Below are 17,347 nucleotides of genomic sequence, written 5' to 3' on the forward strand. Positions count from 1 at the left end.
GTTAAAAACTGACCCTTCACACTGGGTGTTTTTACCACAGAACAGTTCAGGTGACATTTCCCACCTGCCATGTGGAGTCCGTACTGTGACGACTGCCAGTGATTAACCCTTACTCCAAGTCATTCCACTTTACAGACGTACACACTTCCCGCACCATCCCAGGAGTATCGATCTTGTTGTGCCTGCTTCTACTACTATAAACAGTGAATTCAAGTCATGTGAAATGCCTTTCGGTTACTTAATATCAAAAAATAGTATATGAGCATGTGATGGCTGCAGAGTCCCCTCATTCCACCTCCTCTCATTGCCTTGTGAGTTCAAGGCTGAGGACACCTCACTTGCTATGGAACCTTGCAGAAATATCCATTAGCCCATTTTGAAACACCAGCTTTTCAGAAGTATAACCTACACCAGGGCCTGTTTTCTAAAGCATATTACAACGCAAGTCAACCTGGCCTGTAGAAACTTCCAACGCTTTCCTCAAAAACACCTGATGTGCTTCAACAAGTAGAGCTCCAAACCGTGTCTTTTTATTATCATAAGGATTCTGCCAAATATTTATCCTTCTTTGTAGCTAGGATTACTAACTCCACTTTTGGAGTACATGTTATCAGACACATTAGTCACATACTTAATAATCCAGCCACAAGTTGAGGATTGCAAAAGGAAAAGCAGTTTTATTTAGTTGTCAACAGGTGCCACTAAACATGGAAAACAAGTTGGGTTTTCATGTTTTGCAATGCACATGCTCATAAAAGATTAAATTACATGCAAGAGACTGAATTTCTTCACACTTTACAAAACAGGTCTGAAGCAGATAAAATGATTGTACATGACATTTACATTAGAAAGAATATGCTAACAGTTGTCGCTTCCATAACCACGTCCACGTTCATCCCCTTAGCCAAAAGCTGCCCCACAATTAGGGCATCTTCTCTGCCTCAGTGCAAGACAGAACAGAATCCCAATTGGAAAGAATACAATGGCACATAAAACACCGAGACAGGTGAAGGTGTCCTCCAACACGCCAACCCTGCAAAAACAGAAAACAGACTCAGTCAAGGACAACCACCACGTCTGCCCAAAAGCTACCGCTTCATGATCTGGCAGTCACCGAAAAACACACTATTTTTATAAAGCAAAATAAAGCACAAAGAGTTTGTTTTTTCTTGTTTTTTTTGTTTTTCCCATTAAAAGACTTCTGTTCTTGTAGCAGAAGATTTTGAATTATACCACTTAAAGAAAAACAGGAAACATGCAGATGAGCAGACTGTAGATAAGAAGTCTACAAAGTTTAATTCAAAGTAGCTGTTTTGTTCCAGACAGCAACCACTTTTCTGTCACTGTACTCCAGGACTGGTACTTAGAACAAAACACAGCCAGCACACCTCTGAGCAGCTGTATCAGCTCCAAATACTGCTTAATCAAGTACACTGAAGAACACACACAGGTGCAGCACCTGCTGTGCAATGGGAACAAATCACACACTCTCCATTCAGAAAGCTGCAGAGACACAGGCTTTTGTGTTAAAGCCACCTCTGGTCCCTGAGGAATCTGAAAGTTATGGCTCTTCTCATGTATTCTTGCTTCCTAGCTCAACACACCTTGCCAAGTAACTACCCAGGAATAAAAGATCACACGTTCAGGACAGAGATTGTAAGCAAGTATCAAACTTTATTCCTTGTTAGTCCTTCTTGGGGTCAGGTTTTTCTGTATAAGTGAGGATACAGTTTTCTAGAACTAAACCTTAGTGTCACTAAATTTTACTCTCATAAAAATGGAAAGAAGCTTGCTTTTAAAATAATTTACTGACTCTTCCAGAATGATACCATGCTAAAAATGTAACTGTACCAGTGTTGTTATACTGGTTACTGCACACCAAAAAACTCCATTTCTCAGCTTTTTAGGTCTCTTACAACAGGCAGTAGTCACACTTGTGTCATATGCCCTGCCTGCCTAGTTTCCACAGTTGTCCTGGAGTGAACCCTCTCAGTTCATTCAGCCTCAAGTCTCCCACAGTATATGTGCACTACAGCTCTTTGAGAAAAAAATAAAAATAATATATTTTTAAAATCCTTCTCTGAATGTTTTCATCTGATGACTTGGTTCTTTTTCTCAGCTTCTTCCTAAGGGAAAGATTTGAATGGGCAGAAAGTTGTGTAATGCTGGTTAAGGGCTTCTGCTGAAACATCCAGCTCATGCTTTCACTAAGCAAGTGAAAACCATTGCAGAGAGCGAGATGCAAACAGGTTTGTTTCAGTCTGTTACTGCAAATTAATACACAACTTGGCAATGTCTGGTTCCTGCAGTTGCCAGCACATTCTCTCAGATGTGCTGGCTTATCTTTCTTCAGAGAGCACAGATCAGTATAATTAATGTGCAAAGGGGTAGGTGCACTGGGCATTTAGGGCTCTGACCCATTTAGCAGGATAAGGAGAACTTTAAAAATTCTAACTGTAGATTTACGGTGAAAGAGTACTTCACATGTCAGCACTTCATTGTGGAAGGTGCCGGTTAAATAAGCATATGCAGGACTACGCTCACTACTCACATTCAGACTTCCTAAGTCACCAACAGCTCAGAGGTGCAGCACTACTGTCATACGCCGTTTCACAAGTTTATTTCTGGTAGCTAGGAAAGTCCAAAGGCCAAACACACATCACTGTTAAAATAACCCTCAGTAGGTACTTCCAAAAACTGATGTTCCTTTAGAACTGTAGGAGAACCTGCTATTGATATCACTTGGCTGAGTCCTGAATCAATGACCACCCTACTTGAGCAATCCTGTTTCAGCACAGTTCTGTGAGAGCAGAAATTTACCTGAGCAGAGTTCTAATGTCAGTCCCTACTTCTTTCTGAAATGCTGTACCTAAACATCCCTCAAAATGAAGACAAACAGTAAAGCCTGAGTATTCAGACTTAAGAAATTCAAGCAGCCATACTAAATAGTCAAAATTTGGAGTTTAGCAAAACACTTGAACAACGCATGTCCTCTTAAGATTCCCTGGTACAGTGAAAGTCAACAAATAGAGCTAAGTGGCCTTGAAATACATGCTACAAGCAAGGTGCCAAGGCCAACAAGATGTTGTTTCCCTACAGAGCAGTCACAGACAACCTGTTGTACACGTAAATAGAGCAAAGGAACAAGATGCAGACTCGGAGACCACTTCCTTACTGCAGTTGGCTAAAACATTACAACTTGATTAAACTTAAGAACCATTCTCCTTCCCCTCAACCATCATAACTGGCTTTTCAAAGTGTTCCTGATATTCTGCTGCTTACACAACTTCATGTTCCACCTAAGTTTTCAATATCGGTCGCCTCCTTTTGATGAACTGACTTTATTTCTGTTTATAGAGTTCTTGTGATAGAAGTCAACTTTATATTTGGTATAAAGGCATTGTCAGGGTACAGCTGATCCCAGCAGTAGTTTTATGGTTTCATATCCTCAAATAACACTCCTTTGAGGTAATACGTTAAACGATGTAGACTAATGCTCAAACCACAATACAGATTCTAGTCTCAGCACACAAGTGTCCCAAAGCTCAGATTTTTGCAGCCTGTGCTGCTTCTTGTGGCTACTCCTACAAACTCGGAACAAAGGGGTGATGTTATGCTAAGTCAGGCATGTACACTATCAGAGCTTCATCTATCAGCGCGAGAACTTTATTTCACCACGACAATGTAAGATTAGCCTTGAACACTGACATCTGTGTGTCCAGAGAGATAAGAATGAGAGATCAGCTCTGCGGAAGTGTTTTGCTTTCATAACAAACTCTCCAGGACTTCAGATCTTACCATTTTTCCCAGAGCTGGAATACATTCTGTAGAATTAGTTTCAGGAGTGTAGGTACCACCTTTTTTTCCCTACGGCTCTAAAGCACTTCAGGAAAGCCTCCCCAAACACTGAAAATGTCTCACCTCTCTCTCCAGTCTTCTTTTAGCTCCTATTCCCATAACTTTATCACCACATCACAAATCCAGATATCAACATAACAGATATCACCTTAAAAGTATCCATGATACTGCCCAAATTCACAAAACGACCTTTTTCTCCAGGATGGCATCGCCATATTCAGCACACTGATACAGTCAGCACAGGTTGTAAAGGACAATGATTCTGGCATGTCACCCACAGATACTACTGTTAATACCAGAAGTGCTAAAATCCCTAACATTTACAAAGTACTTTGTACAACAGTTGTGGTATCAGTATCTTATTCTGCAGCTGAAGCCAAAGGGATGTTTAAGGAATCAAGCATAAGGTAACAGTGGAACTTTTTTCTTTATAAATGGATTTCTTCGCAGCTTCACCAAAAGGCTATGACAGTCTCCACCAATGAGACCTAAACAAATAGACTGCCATACCTCCTTACCTACTGGGGTCTGGTATTTGATTCAAATGACCGATTCTTGCCACAATGAGTTGCTGACTTACAGAATGTACAGAATTAATACACAGAATCCCGCTTTCATTTCTGGTATTTCGAGTTTTAATACTGACCATCAACTACAGACACACTCAGCAGCAGCAGGAACAAGTTTCTTGGAAACAACACCACTGTTTGTCTTCAAGACGCAGCTTACCAGAGCTCTCCTGGAGGTCAGGTTTGGTAACACCTACATCTGTCCAGCCAATACCGCAAGCGTTTTTTGTGGGAATGACGAACACAATTGTGTGCCATCAAATGGCCTCTACGCTTCTGCTGGATTGATGACATGTATGTCCAGTGGGTTTACGAGGGTCAGAGGGAAAGGTGTCATGTACCCCCACCCGGCGTGCAATGCATTTCTACCTCTACAGCAAAAGTGCTGACAAATTACGCCATATGCCAGACGACACGAAGGAGCCCGGCCATTTCTGCTGCAAAGCAGAAACTCACCCTGGTCTTGGCACATCAGTCACTGAGTCACAGCACTTGCCCTACATCACCTCAGCAAACAGCTCTTGTACAAGCACTAGATTTGCTCAGCTTGGTTAATACTTCTTTTTAGTCTGTGTCTAGTGTTCCACTACAAAGAACTTTAGCCCAGGATCCCCACCAGACCATGGGAGCAATGCCTGCTTCCCTTCTTCCCACAGAGCGTTCCCCAGCAAAGAGAAATACCAATGGGGAGAACTGTCGGATGGGATAGTACCGCTGAGGAAAGAACTATGGAAGGAGTTACTGAAAAACAACAAACAGAACACAATCACTGTCACTACTAGAAAAAAGGCAAGTATCATACAGTAGCATTTCATGAAGTAAATTTTTCTCATATACTCTGGATTATTATTGCTTCATCCAGATCACTGTATACAGGACTTCTGTCCTCATTAAAAAAAAAGTGGATTACTGAGAGTCAAAAGGAAAGAAAAACAGTAAAGAAAAATGTAGCTCCCATCAACTTACCCTTGCTACCCAACTTCCAAGTCCTAATCCCAAACCAGCTGTTATACCATTAGCCTGTGCCAGGAAGCATCAAAATCTGCTTGCTAGGTTGAGTTCAGAGCGTACTAACCCAAGCAGAGATGATTTATTACACTGACTTCTAAAACAGAGTTGAAGAGCCTCCTACTAACCCTTGTTTCCAGAGATTTCCAACTAGCTGTCCTACCTGAGCATATTTTTGTGTACGAGGGGGAATTATGTAGCATGTCTTAAGGCTAACAGTAAAGCTTTAGCATAATTTCTTTGCCATACACCCTCTTTGCCATACACCCACTTTGCCTACAGCATATCTGGAGAGTAAAACTGCAAAACTACATTCCAATGACATTCAAAATTAGACTGCAATTAAAGAATGGAGTCAGTAAACAAGGCTCTCATACCACCAACTTCATTCACCAGGGAGAAGATGTGCTAGTAGAAGTGCCATCTCCCGGGAAGAATCTGCTAATAGGACTGAAATGCAAAGTGATTCAAAACTGTTTAGATAACCAGACTGGTTACAGATACAGTGGTAGAAAGTAAACATGGCAAACCTGGATGCAGAAGTTGAATATAGCAATTTGTACCTGTGGAAATGCATAAAATGCTGAGCACCCTCAGATCAAAAAAAAAAAAATCAGCAACAGAAGCACAAGAGGTGAGGTCTTTAGTTTTCCAGCCGCCACAGTTTAACCCAGTAACATACTATATATACCAAGAGGCCCAGACCTAGATGTTTCTGAGTAATTAAAGATTTAGGCAGTTTTCAGTGCTACAGATCCATCCAAGAAAGGCAAAGTCCCTTTTCCAGACATTTCAATGACACCAAAAGTAACATTACTTTGGAAAATGCATGCCAAGTGTGGTACACAGCACATTAAGGTCATTCTATTTCCTGCCCTGTTTTGCTGTTACACTAATAGCATCTTCTTCTTTCACACAGATTGAGCATTCCCTTCCCGCATGCATTGAACTCCTGCTTTGTTGGTGTTTTTAAGTCTTCTCCTTGTCTCTTAATAATTCCATATTCAGTTCCTGCCCTGAAGTCTACTTTTGTGACAAGTAATTCAGTGTGCTTTACAAGTATAAGCAGCCTAATTTTGATCTGACGTTAAAGAATGAACACACTAATTAAACATTAGAGAAGAATCAATCAGGGTACTTCTGGTCAGCCCTGAGTAAGTGCAAACCCAAGCATAGATGACTACCGGCTAACTCATTACAATCACCACTCTAAATCAGCTTGCAAGGCCCACATCTATTGGTTAGCAGGAATTTATTTTAAAATCCCTTCCCCCTAAAGAGAGTTATTCAGGAAGTGTTTTGTGGTAATGCAAAATATCAATTAAAAAAAATCATCCATATTGAACAGCAGACGCAGGGAAAAGCAGCAGCGAGGGACAGAGCGAGCCCCAGGATGTGCTGCTGTGTCAGTACAGCCAAGCAGCACCCACCCCAAGTCAGCTCAAACGACGCTCATTTGGAAAGCTCACCAGAACTGTATCTGTGTGACCCCCACCTTCACACACCTGTTATTTCAGAGCCAGTTCCTATCTGTAGCACGGCGATTACTACTACAGCAGTAAGAATACAAACACTTTTTGGCTTCTGGTGATTTGTGTCACCACCTAATTTTGGATGAACACTTCAATCACTGCTTAGCCAGTTACTAAATTTAGAAGGAGAGGAAAAAAATAACACTTTTTATAAAGGAGAATACGAGTATTTTAGTTTTTGCTTATGTATCTTACCTGAGCTACAGAGTAATTAGAGACTCCATATTCAAACTGTAGATTCACTAATGTAACCAAACATAAATTCTGTTCTACAGCATAAACCACATAAAAGCTGATTATAACTGCACCACTCCCCATCTAAAAATAAAGCGGAAAGGTTTATTTATACTGCAAGCAGTGTCATGGATTTAAGCTATAATTGCAGCTGCCAACTCCATAAAGTAACATCAATTATTCCCACTGACAAGTATTTAAAACGAAATTACTTTTCGGACAGTTCCCTTCTTGAAAGTAAGTCTTAAAACATTAACATCTTAAGTCAAATGCTCAAGATCAGAGGGCCAATAGCAAGATCTGCATACACAGCATCAGTACAATTTAACTCATGCATTTTTAGACTTGACACTCCATCACACTATTTAAATGTGTGCTTATCAGCATTTTTCATCCCTTACAAATAAACTCAAAAGGTCATTCCAGCTAAGCAGAGCTACTTTGATTGCACGACAAGCTCTGCAAGACCCGAAAAGAAACTGCACTTCACTTAAGGGTGTTTCCAGCTGTGTTCTACACAGATACTCTCCCACTAATCAAGAAAGTAGAATTTTCAAGTCAGTATCCCATCGCTCCTGCCACTGAGCCTGGTGGAGTCTTTCACTTTATTTCAATGGAAACATCAGACCGGTGACAAGCATGGAGTTTGGAAGCTGCACACCGCATCTTCAATTTTTGAACATAAAAATACAGACAGCTTTTCTTCATGTTTGTCCCAGCTAATGCAACAACAGCAGCAGCTAGGTCAAGCGTGTTTAAATTTCACCTGCGGCAGCAGCAGAACTGACAATTATATATGCAACTACTAAGTATGCATGGGATGCTTACGGTTTTAATTTCCATGAAGAGAGATGCCAGCTCCTCTAGCCTCAGTTTGAAGGTGTATTGAATGGTTGTTGATCCGTATTCACAGAAAGGAGCCCAAATCTATCCAAGGCAACTAGCTTGCCCTCCTCAACACAAGCTGTACATATATGTAAACAAAATTACCCTTAAAAGTCACCTTCAAGTAAAAGACACCACAGTATTTGCAGATTTATCTGAACCTGCTTATGCTTTAGGCCCCACTTCCTATAAAGAGGGCTGGGTGCAGAGCCAGAGAAATGCTGGCAATGGGAACAGCCTTTATCTAGGTGTCTACAAATCACCAGCCTTCTCTAATGCAGTAGCACCACTGCTTTAATTCCAGTTCTGAGAACACGCTAATTGAGAGACAAGCCTCATGGCTTCACACCAACAACCCAGCCTCACAAATGAGACTACACATGCCAATTAAAATTCCCTGTAGCTGGTGGAGACCTATCTATGATGAACTGGACTGAGACCTGGGAAGCTTTTTCCTCACTCATCTGCACACACAGCCAAATCAGTATCACCTCTGGTTACCAACAAACCAGACCAGTTTGCTCCTCTCACCCAGAACAACTCATTGCTACAAAGAAATCCTAATTGCCAGAATACAGACATCAAGACAAATGGTGACACTAATTAAAAAAAAAAAAAAAAAAAGCTATCAACTCAGGCCCCGTGACAGACCGGGCATTAGGGACCAGATTATCATTTTTATTTGGCCCCATTAGGGAATACAATCCTGCTGTATCTTATTAATCATATGAAGTCTCATTCATTAGAAAACTGTGTTTTGCTTATTGTCCACAAATCAGTTCAGACCAGTAGAACACAAATCCTCAGAAACAGCGAGTGCTACGCTGTTCTCACTGGGGACCCTATTAACAGGCTTACCAGCTCGTCTCTTCTGGGCTTAGGTATCAGATGTGCTGCTGAGCAGCTGCGTGCCCCTGCTGTATGGCTGGGGGGAAAAAAGTTACAGCTATCCTAGCCAGTAATTCCAAATGGCAGACTCATGGCATCTGCTCAAGTCTGCTGTATCAAGGCTTTCTTCTCCGCAGTCACGTGCAGAAGTCATTGCTGAATTTCATGCCCTAACTGCTCCAGCCACCAAATTACAGCACAGCAGGGGATGAATGCCCCAGCCTGCCCGAACAGCACACAGCTACAAAAAGCTGCACGCTGTAGTACAAGGGAGCTACACCGACTCCCAACACAGGCTGATCACCCTTGTGACAAAAACCAGCGTCAGGAGCTGCTGCACTGTTATAGCTTCTCCTCTTTGTAGCTCTCCTGAAATGGTGTTTCAAAGTTGGCTTTACTCACAGGATTCAAAAGGACCTCCAGCATGTCAGCCTGCTGTTAGAAATTGAAAAGCTGCAGGTTTTCCTCAGAATATCAGACATGCTCTCTAAATAATTTCTTGTGTATTTAGACAGTATATATTATGAAATCATATTTGCATAAAGATTAAATATAGTTGTTGTGAGTAACTATAGAAATCCTGTATCCTGAACAGCCTTCTATCAAACCACACACAGCATTTATGATTGAAGTAAAACCAGAAGACTGAAATTTTGAAGTACTTTATAATCTAAGTGTAATTTTCCCAGAGTATATTAGCACTTTATTGAAGAAAAAATTTCAACCAAAACAAGAGAACTTAATAGTAAGTCAAAAAACGAAACAAAACAAACCACCAGTGTGGTAGGAAGAAGGCTCTAAGACATCTGAGAATAAACGCAGTTCAATCAAACTTGTCTCATCTTCCAGTCCTGGAAGAAGCTTCAGTGTTGTTATAACCTGGAACCCACTGCAGTGCTTCTCAAACAGATGTTTTGTAATCGTCAGAAGAGAAAGCCACCACAATGCAGTGGCATTATGTCCTTTCCCTCACCCCTTCCAAACAACTGAATGCTTGTTAAACAGGAAAATAAAAACCCAACAGGGTCTATCACAGGCTCTGTCCAGATTTTGAAGGAACCAGCTTTTGCAAAACATCAGATGGAGATAATGTTTTCACGGTTTTTAAAGGGACCTTTCTTCTGCTAAGTAATAAGCAAGCAATCATTCCTTTGCAGTTTGTTCTACCCAGCAAAGCAAGACAGAGAAAAAGAAAATGAAAGTGACCACAAGAGAAGCAGCCAGACTGTGCTCTCCAAGCTAAAAAGAAAATTACATGGCTGGATCTCTACAGTTGGTGGCTGTAATGACTCAATCTGTACTTGGCAACATAAAATATTTGAAAAGCAAGACTAGGCTGATCCTTCAGTGTCAACTACAAACAATAAAGCTGACAATATTCTGCAGCTCAGTTTAATTCTCCATACATCAGGGTTGGGAGAAGAATTCGCACTAAGACAACAGAATTACAACCACCTAAGAGGTTTTAATAATGCAGGGAAGGATAGAACACACATTAACACTGAAGTCTGTAACTACAAAGCAACACTGACCAATGATGAATTAGGATGATGTGACTAACGAATAACTCTAAGCAAGAGGCACAGCTTGCAAGACTGGAGAGTCATCCCTCAGATGCAGTAATGCATCACGGATAGAAGAAAAAAAATACGTAGTGACTAGGAGCATATTACCTACTTGTAGAGAGGCTACTTTTGGAGATACTCTGTACTTTTTATTCCTTCATAGCATAAATCAAGCCTAAAGATCTACTATACTGTAGCTAGTTTATTAACCTCAAGATCATTTGAGACTGCAATAAAACAGACTCTTACCCAAATAACAGGCCAATACTGCATATTTCTCCTCAACAGTGTATATTTTAAGTTGGAAATGGTTTTTACTTCAATTAGCAACATTCACAAATGCCACCGTGCAAAAGACTGTTTTGTATTTCTGATGGTAAAAATCCTCTCGATGGGCTCTAGCCCACACTACCAGTTACATTACTCCACAGCCACAAGCAAGGTCTTTCCTCATCATCTAAGGCAGATGGACTTCTCTAACGATCAAGCATCAAATCAGAACAGCAACAGTACAACTAACTTTAATAAAGTTAGTTTTTATATATATATATATATAATAAAGCAGTTTAATAAAGTTATTTATGTATCATTAGTAACTTTATGTTTAGCGATGCCCTTTCAACAACTTTTTTGTTCAGTGTTGCATTCAGAGTATAGCTGCATGTTGCATTCTTCATAAAATAGGTTTCTAGGCCAAGGAAGTAAGCTAGAACTATGTTTAAGGTCTTGAGAAGTCAAAGAGGATTATGAGCTCTATCTCTAACAGAATCAGCCACTGTAACTGCCCAGAACATGAACCCTGACCCTTTGGGTTCCTGCGAATATTTCTAATATTATGCTTCCCACCCAGCCTCCCTGTCCTTTCTCTTGAAGTACCAGACTATAAACTCCTCAAGTAGTCAAAAGACAAGCAATCTGAGATTCTTTTTTTCCCTTTTACCCTGACACGTCTAAAGACGGCTAGGAAAAAAACACAGTAATACTGCAAAGACAACTATAGCACACCGTTGCTAGATACAGTTACTTGTCCTTGGGATTCCAGGAGTATTTCAGAACTGCTGAGAAGAGTCCTACACTTTAACTAGTGCACTATTATGCCTCAGAGTAATCAACATGTCATAGTTCTCCTCACAACTTTTTTTTTTTCTTCTTCACAGCCTAAAACAAAACCCGAGGATCCAAGAGTAAACAAGCTTTTGTGGAGGGTATTTTGCTTTAGTTAAGAGCCTACAATGTACAGAGCACTGGGTACCTCCAGCAGAGAAGTCTGATGACTTTAAAACTATTCAACTGAGTTCACTTAAAAACATCTTACAAAAGAAAGCTCATTTTCCAAAGTTTGGCTAAAGTTAGATATTATATTTGCAAATGATTGTTTCAAAGGTGTCCCCTAGAACATCCCAGGATAGCTTCCAGGAAAAAAACAAACCTTAAGGATAGCAGCAATAGTCTACCAATCTTAAGCCATTGCAAAGACCACTTCCACAGTAAAATGTCTTGAGATTTATTGGATTTAGGGCTAGAAGGTCTGTATAAACACTCTGCCTGCCTTTTACTAAGCAACTCCTACATCTTTCATGTCTGCTGGTTCAGCTAAAGCATAAGCATTTTAACGTAATTACTCAGGTGGCAGGATCTACCACCTCCTCTGAAGAGCTCAGTGGTTACTTTCCCTCACAAGTTCTAGAGCAACAGCTCTAGCTGGTGCAGGTTTTTCAGCCTTAACTAGTGGCATTTCAGCAGGCACCTGTTTTTACACAGCACCAAAAGAGACTTATTTGAATCCATCTTTGAAGGCAGGTACTGACTCTCAGACAAACACCAACTCTTACAAAACCAAAAGCCTCTGCCACTGCAACCATCTCTATCACATTCATCACACTGAAAACTGGTATCACTCCAGCTATTCTAGCATGTCCGTTTCTTACACTTTTTGAAACGGGTAAGCAAGGGCTCAGGCTTGCAGAATACCAAGTACCTCTTCACAAGACACCACAAGGGTAACTCCCATACATTTTAACAGAAGGGGGATGATTCTGCATTTGAGTCAGAGCTGGCCAGGCGCACTCGTGTCCGAACGGCACCAGCAGCAATCTGGCTGCCCTCACCCATTAGTGAATAGCCTGGGATGAGAAGAACTGAGAAGTGCACAGGGGCTGCAGCTGGCTTACAGCACTGATGCGAAACAGGGGCCTCCTTCCCTTTTTTTGTGGCTGTTGATCTCCAAGGGGGAAGCTGTTCTTTTGTTGCAACTCCAGCTCATAGCCCACCACTTTTTCTGCTTTTCACCACTTCATCAGATTAACACTTTGAATCAAATCTATTAATGTCCCTGTTCTTCTGCAGTCAAAAGACTTTTAAAGTAAAGCATCTTTTAAACCCTTAAGATACTGACGTTTTCAACTAACACTGACAATCGCCCTACCTAGTTTTGCAGTCTGGATGTTGGGAACAGGGACACACACACCACAGCAGTGGAAGCCCTTCCACAGGACTCCCAGATAACCAGAAGTGACTATGGTCAAAAATTACAAAGTTTCACAACACGATCACACTACTCACTATCACAGGGCATAAACACATCAGAAAGGGCTTCCTGTCATCCTCTCCCTCAAGAACTGACCCGCCTTTTCATTAAAAACACCACTTACAGATCTTCCTCCATCATAAAGAACAGATTCATGTTTATATATAAAGTCTACCACATTAATTATGGCAGTTGTCACAAGCCCATTAGGACAAGCTCACACTTCATAAATTAAAGCTCTCCCCTAATAGAATTTTAGCTTTTCAATTAATTCAATTCTAATACACACACAATGAGAAACTATTGAAAACCAAGGAATTATATGGATACCTGTAATTTAAAAAATAAAACCTAAGACTGAATTTATTTCTCAACTAGAGAGCTATATTACCTGCAGGCGGGACAGCCACCAACGACTACTACAGAAGTGGTGGTGGCAGGCTGCTGAATAATGGTGTACGTGCTCGAATAGTTTGGCTGTGATGTCGGTGGAGGAACAGCATACCCTAAAATAAGAGAAAAACCTCAATCACTGCATGTGAAGTACAAAGAACAATGATAATAATTAAAAAGTATGGAAACAGAACATAGAAAAAAAATAGAAATGTAGTCTTGACTGAGCACTTCAAGAAGCTCTATCAAAATCACAGTTGGAAAATATTACTCAGCAAATCTATTAGCAAAGCCACTTCATAACCCCAAGTATCTAGTACAATTTAACCATCTAAAAAAGACACTGAGCTAATAATTAACTTTGAGAATTTGTTTCAATGCTGTTTGAGGGCCAGGAAAAAAACAGTTTAAACAAACGCTGATCACAGCTTTCACTCCAGATGTTACGTATGAGATATGTCCCACTCCAGCAGACAAACTAGTTGAAACAGAATAAATCTTCCTTGGGTTTCCACCTTAACTTCCACATATTAAGTTTATAACTAGAGAGAGAAGTAGGAGTGATAAGACGCAAGTGGAAACAGGTTGCATAGCGGAAAACAAAAACCATCCAACTCCATGCCTTTCAGAAAATCCATGTTGTTAGCTAGTAAATGTGTAATTTTAACAGCTGTAGCTAGAAAACACAAGCCCTTCACTACCACACTAACATTAAAAAAAAAAAAAGCTTTTAAAAGGGATGGTTATATGTATGCAGTGTATCAGACACTCAAGGTACACTTTGCCCAGATAAAATCCATTCTGAACTTCTCTCCCTGGCACAGTTCTCAGATTTTCTTGGTCCACCAACCCCACTACTTAAACTGAAAATAATCAGCAATATTTGTATTGTAGGAAAATAAGCTCCAAGTTCTTAGCAGGAAATCAGTCTACAGCCCAAATATTCATCCCAATGCTTGATGACTGGGGTTAACGTCTGCTCTATTCAGTGTATTCTTTTCAATTTTTGAAGCATTCCCTTAACTCTACAGAGTCTTTCCTGAGGGGCTGCTGCTCTCTTTGAGAGAGGCTGCAGGTATGAGTTCATTTAACAGAAGCACTGTGTCTACTCACCTGCTTAAGTCTGTCCAAGACTACTGAAGTGTATCAGAAAAGAACAAACGTTAACCAGAGGACAGAGCAGCGCACGCAAAGAAAAGCGCAGGTTGGGGGTCCGTTTTACCGGTACCGCAGCCGTGTCTCTGCCATTGTCCTGGGGCGGAAAACCGCACACGAGGGCGGTGTGCACACCCGGTGTTTTGGGGAGGGCAAAACAAACACGCCGCCAGCCCTCAGAGGCACCGGAGAAGGAGGGGAAGGGGAGGCGGCGCTTTTAAACACCTGGATCCCCGCTCACCCTCCTCCCTGAGCCCGTTTGAGGCGTGAGAGCCCAGACGGCGGAACCGCCCCGCTCCTGACAGGGACGCCCCGCGCCGGAGGCTCCAGAGCTGGCGGCGCTCCCGCCGGGCAGCCCCTGCGCGGCGCAGGCCACGGCCGCTCCCCAGAGCCCGCTGCCGGCCTGCGGCCCCCGGGCACCGCCCCCGTCCCGGGGCAGGGAAGCGGGGCTCACGCCCTCCCGCACACGCCCGGCGCCCCCTCGCCCCCGCCGCCTCAGACCCACCTGCGGCAGCCGCGGCGCCCGGGTAGGGGTAGGGCGGGGGCGGCTGGAAGCCGGGCTGCGGCGGGGGGATGGCGCCGTAGTTGCTCTGCCCGTAGTCGTAGCCCGCGCCCTGGGCGGCGGGGCTGTAGGCGGGGGGCCGCTCCTGCAGCAGGGGCTTGTTGTCCATGCCGGGGGGCGGCGGCGCTGCCTTGCCCGCGGAGCCGAGCGGCCGGGAGCGCAGGGAGCGCGGGGAGGAAGCGGCGCCCTCGCCTCAGCGCCCAACTTGGCGGGCGCCGCCCCCTCCGCCCCGCCCGGGGGCGCCGGAGCTCAGCGGCGGCGCGAGCGCCCCGGCGGCGGTGCCTCGTGCATCCAGGGACGGGCCGCGAGGCGGGGTGGGGGGGGCGGTGAGCGGCCCCTGGCGCGCGGGCGGCCCCTCCCCGAGCGCCCCGCACGGCGCGCGCGGCTCCGGAGCTGCTGCGGTGAGCTCGCGGCCGGTCACAAGACTGCGCCCCACGTGACGCCGCTCCCCAGCGGCGCGGGGCGGCTCGCGGAGAGGCGCACGGAACCCTCAGCCTTAAAGGGGCCGCGCCGGGCGCCGACAGCCGCCTGCCCGCCGGCAGCCGCCTGCCCGCTCTGCCGCCTGCCCGCTCTGCCCCCGCTCTCACGGCTGCAGCGGGGCTGTGAGCGCGCTGTGCTCCCCGGGTATTGGCAGCAGAGCAGCCGCCAGCAGAACCGGCTACCGCCGGTCACCGGGCCTGCAGGCTGCTCTTTAATTAAGCCGATGATGGATTTTTAGCATGCTCGCTGAGACCCTTATTTTTTTATGCATCGTTTTCCTTCAAGTGCTCCTCTCCCAAAATGCAATCCCTGCTGGAAACTGGCCACCCGAACAAGACGAGGACGAGACTCATTGCTGGGTTGGTCCCCATTGAGGGTGCTCGACCCCGAGGACTTCAACAGAAAAGAGGGTGCGGAAGGTGGTTAATTCTGCATCTGTGACAACATCAAGAGCCACTTTGAATCCTACAGTAGCCAAGTGACTCCAGCTGAGCTCTGGAAACATGGAAAGGTTGAGGGAGTTACACTGTGTGTCCATGTGTGCGTACATACATATACATATTCTGTGTGCGCATATGTGTTTGCATTTACACAGAACCCCCAGTCTGAGGAAAAAGCAAAAATCAGCAGGAAATAGTTCTGCGTTCTGCAGTGACTTCTGCAAACTCTTACATCCCCACTGGGAAGAGCCGCACTTGAGTATTAATGGAAAAAAGCAAGAGTTCTGGGGGTGGAGGCACAGAATGGGAATGTTGTAAAAAGAGGGAAAGGTTTTGAAAAGAGATTGAGGGAAAAGCAGAAGAAGAAATACTGAAGTTAAAACCAACCAAACAAAATCAATCAAATAAACAGAAAAAAAAGCAAGAGGGACGCTGCTTTCTCCTGTACAGCAAACTAAAGCAAATAGTTCAACAGCGCTTTCACCTAACTCAGCTGCTTCTGAAATCCAAGTTCTTGACGGCTGGACAGCTCAGCTGGATGCTGAAAGGATCTTAAATGTCTTTTATCACCAGTAGAACTCTGGCCTCTTCCCTCCACACCTTCAACCCCATGAGCTGTCTGATTCACCAGATCGTTTGGTTTTGAAATATGCACAAGTTTGTCCTTCCCTAAAGGTACCACCATAGCAAACACTGAGCAACTCCCACAGCAGCGCTCCTGTGCAGCAGGGAAGGTTTGGCCCCGTTTCATTGTAAGGAGGGAAAACAAAACATAAAAAAGGAAAAGAGATTAAACAATTTGCCTCAAAATCAAACAGATTCTTGAAACAGATAGGGATGGAGAGCACACAACCCAAAATCCAAGCCAGTGCCAGCATCACATGATGGTGAGAAGGTCGCTGCCCTCTTGCTTTCCGTCTGCTCCCTCTGGTTTGCAGCGCCTGACTCATCGGGAAGCGGCACCGCTCACAGTTTGCAGCGACATTCACAGACCGCTCCTGCTCTGAGGAAAGATTTTGCTTACTCTAACTGTAGTGGTATAAATATTACATGAGGTTTTTGAAAGAAAAAGCTAAAAGCACAAATGCAATGCAGTACTTCCTCATTAGGGGAAAGACACTTCCCTAAAATTAATGTCAAGTGACAAGGAAAAATCCCCCTTTTAAAGAAGTGAGATTTGGGAAAGTGTGGAATAGCTGACAGTAGGGAAACTACCTGTATGAACCATCTCTGGCTGCGTTAGGACAGTGG

At 43.6% G+C, this 17,347-nt stretch overlaps 1 protein-coding gene across 1 annotated transcript; it reads right to left on the reverse strand.

The window, feature by feature from the left end:
* Nucleotides 1–650: 650 nt before the first annotated feature.
* BRI3 (brain protein I3) lies at nt 651–15,610 on the reverse strand. The gene is made up of 3 exons (XM_065644971.1): nt 15,120–15,610; nt 13,458–13,572; nt 651–1,033 (listed from the first exon to the last, which is right to left on the reverse strand). Exons 1-3 carry the CDS (start codon nt 15,283–15,285, stop codon nt 901–903), a joined length of 414 nt encoding a protein of 137 aa, XP_065501043.1. The 5' UTR covers nt 15,286–15,610; the 3' UTR covers nt 651–900.
* Nucleotides 15,611–17,347: the final 1,737 nt, after the last annotated feature.

The sequence above is a fragment of the Caloenas nicobarica genome, chromosome 14 (genome assembly GCF_036013445.1).
Source record: "Caloenas nicobarica isolate bCalNic1 chromosome 14, bCalNic1.hap1, whole genome shotgun sequence".
In the NCBI taxonomy this organism is placed as follows: domain Eukaryota; kingdom Metazoa; phylum Chordata; class Aves; order Columbiformes; family Columbidae; genus Caloenas; species Caloenas nicobarica.